At 33.9% G+C, this 10917-nt stretch overlaps 1 protein-coding gene and 1 non-coding gene across 2 annotated transcripts; one reads left to right on the top strand and one right to left on the bottom strand.

The window, feature by feature from the left end:
- Positions 1-1293: 1293 nt before the first annotated feature.
- LOC131171116 (uncharacterized) lies at positions 1294-8043 on the bottom strand. Its single transcript, XM_058130572.1, has 3 exons — positions 7856-8043; positions 6526-7429; positions 1294-1500 (listed from the first exon to the last, which is right to left on the bottom strand). Exons 1-3 carry the CDS (start codon positions 8041-8043, stop codon positions 1294-1296), a joined length of 1299 nt encoding a protein of 432 aa, XP_057986555.1.
- Positions 8044-8215: 172 nt separating this feature from the next.
- Positions 8216-8322, top strand: LOC131171686 (small nucleolar RNA R71). Its single transcript, XR_009142344.1, has one exon. It is a non-coding gene; the product is annotated as a small nucleolar RNA R71 (small nucleolar RNA).
- The last annotated feature ends 2595 nt before the right edge of the window (positions 8323-10917 follow it).

Genomic DNA, 10917 nt, shown 5'->3' on the forward strand with positions numbered 1-10917 from the left:
GTGATCTGATCCGTTGCACTCACCGATACTGTGTCCCACCACTGGTATGCATCATCTTGAAATAGGGACACAGCACCCTCCAGGTTCTGCTCGAGGGTGCATTGAAGCTGTTTCAACACTCTTACAGTTCTATCCAACCAGTTTTCCGTTGTCATGGGGTCATCCTCCTTCTTCCCAAAGAATCCACAGCCCCATGTTTTCGTAATTTCTCTAAATGAGACTTCTGTGGTGCTGGTGGAGGTTGTGGCTGTGGTTGTGGTGGTGGAATTGCCCCCATCATTTACCAGTAAAATTTGGTCATTTGCTGGAATAATGCAAACTGAGGTTGGGCAAGTGCCTCAGCTGCTGGTGGAGCAGATTCTCCCCTACTTCCAGATTCAGCCCTTGGTGGAGCACGACTCTCCACCTCTTCATCAATTGCTCTTTGAGAAGCAGGATCCATATCCTAATCAAAATAAGAAAACAAACAGATCTGCATCAGTGTCACCTCAACACTCATAAATGTAATGTAATGGTATGCACTCTATCTAGGCCTAGAAACGCTTAAACCGATACTCTGATACCACTAAATGTGACACTTCTTATCCGTCTACAGTGTAGCCGAGTAAGATATGTCACACGGTGTGCGGAGCACCATAACTTATTTCATAACAATTTACCCTCCATAATTTATTTATTTACTATTCACCAAGTGCAAAATTTACCAATTATATCATTTATTTTCAAAATTGATTAATCTGAATTTTTCATAAATTTTTCATCACTATTTGTTCATATTTTATATCATATAATTCACTTACTTAAATGGACAAGTTGGTAAAAAATTATCTCTGAAGACGAAATGACCAAAATGCCCTCCGTTTGGCTTAACGAGCTAAAATTATATGTACCGATTGATTAAATTTTTCGTGTATTTTCTTAATATTTTATTATCATTGGAACCCCAATAATCCTTTCCTGAGGTCCCAAAAATTATTTCATGAAGTTTTCTTCGGGTCTAGGGTTGCTAACGACCTTCACCGTCACTTCCCCTTCGGGTTACTCATCACTGGGGTTACGGCTCATTTAACCTTAGTGCATTTCATTCCTAAAAATTTTTCTTGATTTTTCTGATCATTATTTGGTTTATTTATAACTCCTCACTTTAGTCTAATTATAATTTCAAATATTCTAGCTGCCCGGACTGACATTGATCACCGGAACAGTAGACTGTACGGACTAGCTAAAGTGAGGATGTTACATGGTAGACCAAGAGCTACCTGAGGGTAGAGATGAACATGATGTTGCTGTTTCTCACGACGTAGTATCAGGGGCATATCTAGCTGCACCACCATCGCCTGTTCCATCTGTAACTACAGTGTCACCGCCTATTCCACTTGTAGGTGCACCACCTATTGCACCTACAGATGCACCTCTTATTCCACCTGAAGCACCAGCTATTCCTTTCCAGTTGAATACAGATCTTGGTGCATTTGTAGCATAGGTAGTTGATTGCGTACTCTGCAAGTATACGGGTTGTTCAAGTAGTAAAGAAAAAGATATCCTCCCACAGAGATTTGTTGTTTGAGTACCAAACTATAAAAGTCACGATTATTTGGGCTATCGATAATTTGTGCCAAAAATAGAGTAAGAGATGTAATAAATTAAATTAGAAAAATAAGGAAATTATAATGAATTAAGCAATTAAAATTCTAAGCACTATACTAATTTACTAAAATTTCAGTAAGTGACAAAAGATTTAATTAATTAATGGTAAAAATTGATTCCAGAGTTGAGGTTCATGAAGTAAATTTCATTGGGATTTGGATAGACAAAGCCAAGATTAAGGGAAATACAAGTTTGAAGAAAGTTAATTCTAATTTCCTTTAATTTCTCTTTCAAGCAAACTAAAGAGTGTTTTAAAGGAAACTAAACCCCATTCTCATGCGATGTTTAATTACCCAAAACCCTTTAAGCATTTTAATCAACTTGAAATTCCTCTTAACCCACTAGTTTATTTCTAACACTAAGTGATTAAGTTCATTATCTTGATTATCTATCATAGATTTTCACCTCTCGGCCCTTTAATCTAAGATTGAGAACAAAACCCAAAGGGTACCAACAATGGGAATGTAAATAAGCACACAAGATAAGAATCAAAGCTTATATATACTAAAATCTGGTTAAAACCAGTCCAAATCCACAAATAAAACTTAAATCATTACACCCAACTTTGAAATCTTAAGTACCTACTCACTCATGCTTGTATTTACAAGTAGAAAATATGAAATAGAGCAAGAAAACATGAAAATAAAACTAAAAATAAAAGAACCCAGAAGAAGAAAATCCAAATCTCTAAAAATGGAAGCTGGAAAACGTCACTCTGCTGGTGTTCTTCCTCCAAAAATGGCGTGGTTCCCTCTTTCCTTTCTCTTTTGATTTTTCTCTCTCTTTCTCCTTATGGTAAAAATGAAAATATTATGCTTATATATCCCCTCAAGGTTTGCCCTAAAAATAGTCTCTAAAGGGATAAAGATAAAAGATGTGAAAAGAGAAAATTTTTCCATGTTAGCAAATCTGCCAGCGCCATCCCACATGTCTCATGTTGATTCAAGTTATTTTCAACATGCCTCATGTTGATTCAGAGGAGGAGCCTTTAGATTCTGTACGACCAGCTACACGGGGCATGTGGGAGTCCCTGAAACTTTCGGTGTGTTTTGCTCCAAAATCTCTGTTTACACGACCCGTCACACAGGGCATGTTAAAGTCCATGAAACTTTCGACGTGTTTTGTTCCGAAATCTCTATTTACACAACCCAGTGTGAATTTACATGCCTCATCTGGATTCCTGCTAGCTAACTCTTATCTTTACATGACCCTCAACACGGGGCATGTTGAGGCCTTGAAAGTCTCGACTGGTCTTCTCCTTTAAGCGTATTATCTTTATTTTTCACGCTACTTTAAGCTTCCAAATCACTTTGAATTTCTTCTATATGGACCTTTTTGCCTTTAAACCTTATTAAAACCTATCAAAAACATTAAAATTCCAAAAATCAAATATAATGAAACTAAAATTAACAAATTACTAAAATAAGCATTAAAAGCATAAAATTACTAAACTAAAAAGGTAAAATGGATGCAAAACTACCCTAAAATATCTATATAAAATGGGTTTATCAAATTCCCCCAAACTCAAATCTTTGCTTGTCCTCAAGCAAATTAAAAACAATTATATGCAATTGGAGTACCTTTTTCTTAGATTCATGAAAATCACTCATTCAAGCTTTCAAACTTGCCTCTAGCCACCAACAAACCATATACCCAACTTCAAGATATAAGGAATTCAATTCTCACTAAAGTTATCACCGCTTAGACTTTGGTCAATTATTCATTGCATCAAACCCAATCCAATCAATTACATAGAGAAATCATGCTAAAATAGGCTCTAAAACAATCCATAAACTAAAGCGTCTCAAATGATGATGGAAATAGTTTAAATGGATGAATAATGTGCCAATCTCATAGGCAAACCAACTAATCCAATCTCCACTAATGTAGCAAAACACAATCAAGAGATCAAAAGGACTTTTAATGGATGTAATGGGGCTAAGGGGTAATAATGTGGCTAACAAGAAAAGGTAAAAGGGAAGCAAAATATGAGAATAATTAAATTGTTAAAAAGATCAAGATACACTTTTCTTTTATTATTATTATTTTTTTTATTTTTTTATTAAGAATGAAATGGGAGGAAGAACTTTACAATAAATCACCAATGCTAGCATACAATTTTTGCAACTCTTTTAGGGACTACATAAATAATATTGAATTTTGCATTGCAATTGTCCCTTTTTAATCCACCCCCAAACTCATTTCTTTATATACTTGGGTAGTAAATAATTTTTTTCGCAACATGATATGATTGCTAGCCAATTTTACGTTAGTACTTCTCCCACTTGATTGTTATATACCATTCTTTTTTTTTTTTTTAAACGTATCTATCACTTAAACAAATTATTCTCACGAAGGGTAGGTAAGTGTTTAGGTTTATGGCTAGGTAAATTATGGGTGCCAAGGAAATAAGGGGTATAAATGAAGGCTCAAATTGGTTTCAAAGGGAAAATTTAAAGTGAGGTTGGTTAAGGTTAAAAATGTGGGTTTAAAATTCGAAGAATGCCTTAATCATTTCTCTTTTCAAGTGAATGCTAAAATTTCGCCTCGAAATGTCTAGAAGGCTTGTTCTAGGATTGGTGAGACACAATTAGTTATTTCTTACTCTAGAGTTTTCTTTAAGCACTCAAAACTCAATGTAATTAATTGGGTGGCCCTTGGCTAAGAAGATATAAACCTAGATAAGAATCTCATAACCTCATACCAATCCGGAACTTTCAATCCATCAAACCCATCTAGAGGTAAGCTCAATTGCTTTTCAAAATGATTCTCAATCTTCTAAGAATTAGGTAAAAATTTATTTATTTATATTTTTTTTTATATATGCATGATTCCTAAAATGAAAGCAAAAATTAAATAAAAAAAATGAAATAAAAACTATACATAATCTATATGATATCTATATGCAAGTGTATATATTTACATGGTGTAGGTGTATGGTGTATGTGAACTAAGTAACTAAGTATAAATGAAATGCAATTTAAGTAATGTAAATAAAAAAGATTAAAAATTTTGCAAAAATTTTGCCCTCCCCCAAACTCAAATGAGACAATATCCTCATTGGCTTAAATGAATACAAAGATAGACAAACAGTAAATAAACTAATCAACTCATACAATATGTATAATTGGAAATTAAAGCTAAATAAGAACAATTAATTCAAAATTAAGCTCAAAATAATATGAACAATGTAGCTCGAAGAAAATATGTGCAAAAGTATCCCAATTATATCAAATTAAATGGAAGTGAGTGAGGTGAAAAAGGGAAAAGTGAATTGGAAAATTTTAGATTTTTTTTTGGTTTTTAGGTGAACATGTGTGCTGATTAAGTAACATGAGGCATGTTGAAGTAAAGGTAAATTGGCATGTCTTGTGCTGGATGCTGATCAACTGACACTGGGTACTAACATGGGGCATGTCATGCCCCTTGAAAATTTTGGTGGGTTTCAAAAATTTTGCAATTTTAAGCAATTCAAATAGCTCACATGATAGCATAACCCTTAATACGAGGTATGTCATACTCAATGCTATCAGACCTGATATAAAACTCAAGATTTCACTCTAAAAACCCAAAATTCTAAAAATACTATACTAAAGAGCAACCAAATCAGTATGAATTATTTTCCAAAACACTTCAAAATATATCTCAACCATAATTCACACCTCAAAACACAAAAGTTTAACTCAATATCATATATTGTCAACCCATATGCTCATACCATCAAAGCATATTCAATACATTCAATAAAAGTCAAGAAAGTACTGTTTACATGAAAAAAATATGCAGCAAACTCAATCTTTAATGCATGCTTGACACTTAAAATAACAAAAATCAATACCTTGACACTATATTAAATTTCCACCAAATTAACACTTCAAAACACATATATCAACTAAACTTTCTTATTTCATCAAAGTATATTCAACCTAATAGCAATTTGGCATTAAAAAAAATAATATTTACAATGAGATAAAAGTGCAGAATACTTCACCAAACAGCAGTTACCCTTCCTTCTTGTAGCATATTATTAACTCCAAATTATAGCAATCATCCCTTCAAGATTAACAAATTTAAAATAAGCTGAATTGGCCAATCTAACACATATAAACATAGCTAAAATACTGAAATAAGCCAAAATTAAATATAAACATGTTAAGCATCATTGCATAATCCTAGAGCAAAATTTAATCCTTATCATCAATTTCTCTCAACTAAATTTTCTGATTTCATTCTAGCTCAAGCAACACATCATTATGGCAAAAAATTTACTGTTTATCAACAAATTAAAAAAAAACACAGAAAACTTCTCCTAAATCAACAATATAGTTTTCTTTGCAGTAATTTCCAAAACATCTAATCTTTGCATTTTGCCTACAAACCAAAAATTAGACAAATATCAAAATTTGAGTTATAAGGGATGAAATAAGAAAAAGAAAATTAACAAACTACTAAAAATAAACTTTGTTGCCTCCCAAGAAGTGCTAATTTAAGGTCATTAGCTTGACCCCTTTTCAGTTCATGGTGGTTGGAATTGGAAAGTGTTGCCTCCCTTCTCAACAGGTGATGCAATAAATTTGTACTTCAACTTTTTCCCATTAAGTATGAAAACACCTGTTGCTTTGTTTAGAATCCCAACCATACCTTGCAAATTACTCTTACAAACTTGATATGAACCTTTTACTTTGAGTTGTTTAGATGGAGCCTTAAGTTTTACTCTTGGAGTTTCATTCTTATCAAAAGGAAGTGGCAAAGGAGACTTTTTGTTTCACACTGTATGCTGATTACACTAAGAATGAAGAGTAATTTGACTTCCCTCCAACTTAATATCTTAATTCTAGTATCATTTTCTATAACATCCACCCTATAGCAAGAATTTACCACAGCCGATTCCTTGGAATCTTGGAATAAATTGAATTCTATTTCCTCTTCTCCCACTTTCAACTTTAATTTCCCATTCTTTACATCTATATTAGCTCCTGCAGTAGCCAAAAATGGTCTTCCAAGTATGATGGGTGTTCTTACATCCTCCTCCATCTCTAGAACTGCAAAATCCACAGGAATAAAAAATTTTCCACCCTTCAATGGCACATTCTCCAAAATTTCCACTGGATATTTAATAGATCTATTAGCTAGTTGCAAAGAAATGGTGGTGGGCTTCAAATCTCCTACCTTCAACTTTTCACAAATGGAGAGTGGCATCAAACTTACACTAGCTCCAAGATCACACAATGCCTTTTCAATACTTGTCTCTCCAATGTGACATGGAATAGAGAAACTTCCTGGCTCCTTCAATTTTGGTGGAAGTTTATTTTGTAAGAGAGCACTACACTCCTTTGTTAATGCCAAAGTTTCATAATCGTCTAATCTCCTCTTGTTTGACAAAATTTCTTTCAGAAACTTAACATATGAGGGCATTTGAGAAATTACATCTATAAATGGAATGTTGATGTATAATTTCTTTAAAACTTCCAAAAATTTCCCAAATTGCTTATCCAGCTTTGCTTTCTGAAACCTCTGAGTATATAGCAATGGTGGCTTGTATGGTGGTGGAGGCACATACTTTTCCTCTTCTTCTTTTTCAACTTCCTTCTTCTTGTTTGCTTCCTCATTAACTTCATCATGATTCGAAGTGAATTCATTCTTGTCTTTATCTTCTTTCTTCTTTTCCTCTTCTACCTCATCTATCTCTTCTTCTCCCACAATTTTCCCACTCCTTAGGATCACTGCATTGCAATATTCTCTAGGATTCTCTGGTTGACTTAGAAGTTTCCCTTGTGCTTTGCTAGAAGAACTTGCTTATTGAGCTATTTGGTTTTTTAACATCCTGTTATGAGTGGCAAGTTGGTCTATCCTTGAAGTTAATTGTTGAATCATTTCTCCTTATTTTTGTTGAGCAGTTAAGAAATTCGCCATCATAGACTTAAAAATTCAATCTTGGTCTTAAGACTGAACTGGTGGTTGTGGAATAGGTGCATTTTGATTCCTTTGTGATGGAAATCCAGGTGGTACTCTGTTTTGCTGAAAATTCTACTATTGTTGCTGAAAATTAGGAGGTTGTTGATAATTCTGTTGCTGCCCTTGTCGACCTCCCCAAGAAAAGTTAGGGTGGTTCCTCCATGCTGGATTATATGCAGCAGAAAAAGGATTACCAACTGGTTTCTAATTATAATTCCCAACAAAATCAACTTGCTCATTTCCAAACTCTTACCTATAGGAAGGAAAATCATTGATACAATGTATATTTCCCGCACCAACATCTTCTGTATGACTAGATCCTCCAATTGGTGAGTCAACCTTCATGCTTAACTTATCCATTTTTCTCGTCAAAGCATCAAATTTGGCATTGAACATACTCATGGCATCTAATTCATATACACCAGCTGGTGGCTTCTTCATTTCATTTCTTTCATAGCTCCATTGATAATTGTTGTAAGCAATTTTATCCAATGCTGAATAAGCTTCATCTTCTGACTTCTCCATAAGATCACCTCCTGAAGATGCATCAATTATACTTCTAATTGCTGGAGAAACACCATTGTAGAAATGTTGAACTAGCATCCATTTAGGGATTCCATGATGTGGACATCTCCTTTAAAGATCCTTATATCTCTCCCAAGCTTCATAAAGACTCTCATCATCCCTTGGTCTGAAAGAAGTTAATTCATTTCTCAATTTTGCAGTCTTGCTAGGAGGAAAGTATTGAGCCAAGAAAGCTTATGACAACTCATCCCAAGTAGTTATTGAACCCGGAGGTAATGAATGCAACCACTCCCTAACACGATCCTTCAAAGAAAAAGGAAATAATCTCAGCCGGATGGCATCATCTGACACTCCATTAATCTTCAGCATGTCACTAATCTCAAGAAAATGTGCAAGGTGCACATGTGGACTCTCAGTAGGACCTCCCCCAAACTGTGATTATTGAACCATTTGACAAAGTGAGGGCTTCAACTCAAAGTTGTTTGCTTCCACTCTAGGCCTTGTAATACTCAGTCTAAAATCTCCAAAACTAGGAAAAGCATGATCCTTAATTGATTGGTTGTTGTTGTTTGCCATAGCTTCTATCATTTGTTGCTCTTGATGTTGCTCTTGATGTTGCTTTTGCTGTCTTTGAATTATGAGTTCAGCTTTTCTTCTTTTAGACTCTGCTCTTAAAGCTTTAGCTGTCTTTTCAATCTCAAGATCAAAAATTAAATCAATTTTTGCACTTTTTGTTCTTCTCATATAAAAGATATATACCTGAAAAACCAAAATAAGAATATCTCAAAGTAAAATGATAAAGAAAAGAAATTAAAATAAAAAATAAAATGCCCAAATTAACCAAATAATCAATCGTCTAATATCAAACAAAACAAATCCCCGGCAACAGCGTCAAAAATTTGATTGCGTACTCCACAAGTATATGGGTTGTTCAAGTAGTAAAAGAAAATATATCATCCCACAGAGATTTATTGTTTGAGTACTAAACTATAAAAGTCATTATTATTTGGGCTATCGATAATTTGTACCGAAAATAGAGTAAGAGATACAGCAAATTAAATTAGAAAAATAAGGAAATTATAATGAATTAAGCAATTAAAATTCTAAGCACTATACTAATTTACTAAAATTTTAGCAAGTGACAAAAGATTTAATTAATTAATGGTAAAAATTGATTCCAGAGTTGAGGTTCATGAAGTAAATTTCATTGGGATTTGGATAGGCAAAGCCAAGATTAAGGGAAATACAAGTTTGAAGGAAGTTGATTCTCATTTCCTTTAATTTTTCTTTCAAGCAAACAAAAGAGTGTTTTAAAGGAAACTAAAACCCATTCTCATGCGATGTTTAATTACCTAAAGCCCTTTAAGCATGTTAATCAACTTGAAATTCCTCTTAACCCACTAGTTTATTTCTAACACTAGGTGATTAAGTTCATTATCTTGATTATCTATTATAGATTTTCACCTCTCGGTCCTTCAATCTAAGATTAAGAACAAAACCCAAAGGGTACCAAGAATGGGTATGTAAATAAGCACACAAGATAAGAATCAAAGCTTATATATACTAAAATCTGGTTAAAACCAGTTTAAATCCACAAATAAAACTTAAATCATTGCACTCAACTCTGAAATCTTAAGTATCTACTCACTCATGCTTGTATTTACAAGTAGAAAATATGAAATAGAGCAAGAAAACATGAAAATAAAACTAAAAATAAAAGAACCCATAAGAAGAAAATCCAAATCTCTGAAAATGGAAGCTAGAAAACGTCACTCTGCTGGTGTTCTTCCTCCAAAAATGGCATGGTTCCCTCTTTCCTTTCTCTTTTGATTTTTCTCTCTCTTTCTTCTTATGGTAAAAATGAGAATATGATGCTTATATATCCCCTTAACATTTGCCCTAAAAATAGTCTCTAAAGGGATAAAGACAAAAGGTGTAAAAAGAGAAAATTTTTCTATGTCAGCAAATATGCCAGCGCCATCCCACATGCCTCATGTTGATTCAAGTTATTTTTAACATGCCTCATGTTGATTCAGAGGAAGAGCCTTTAGATTCTGCACAACCAGCTACACGGGGCATGAGGGAGTCCCTGAAACTTTCGGCGTGTTTTGCTCTAAAATCTCTGTTTACACGACCCGCTACACGGGGCATATTAAAGTCCATGAAACTTTCGATGTGTTTTATTCCGAAATCTCTATTTACATGACCCAGTGTGAATTTACATGCCTCATGTGGATTCCTGCTGGCTAACTCTTATCTTCACATGGCCCTCAACACGGGGCATGTTGAGGCCCTTAAAAGTCTCGGCTGGTCTTCTCCTTTAAGCGAATTATCTTCATTTTTCACACTACTTTAAGCGTCCAAATCACTTTGAATTTCTTCTATATGGACCTTTTTGCCTTTAAACCTTATTAAAACCTATCAAAAACATTAAAATTCCAAAAATCAAATATAATGAAACTAAAATTAAAAATTAACTAAAATAAGCATTAAAAGCATAAAATTACTAAACTAAAATGGCAAAATGGATGCAAAACTATCCTAAAATATCTATATAAAATGGGTTTATCAGTAGTTACAGCAGCTATCATAGCTAAGTTGAAAGATCCATTGGAGGTAGTGGATCATGCTAGACGTTTGGGGGCTTATGACGTTGAGGGTTCTTTTGATGCTGATGTTGCAGATAAATGGTTGAAAAGAGTTATAAAAGTATTTGATTTGATGAAATTGACAAATGCAGATAGAATGGATAATATACATGGGTTGTTACAGGGTAAGGCAGATAGTTGG

The sequence above is a fragment of the Hevea brasiliensis genome, chromosome 12, assembly GCF_030052815.1.
Source record: "Hevea brasiliensis isolate MT/VB/25A 57/8 chromosome 12, ASM3005281v1, whole genome shotgun sequence".
In the NCBI taxonomy this organism is placed as follows: Eukaryota; Viridiplantae; Streptophyta; class Magnoliopsida; order Malpighiales; family Euphorbiaceae; genus Hevea; species Hevea brasiliensis.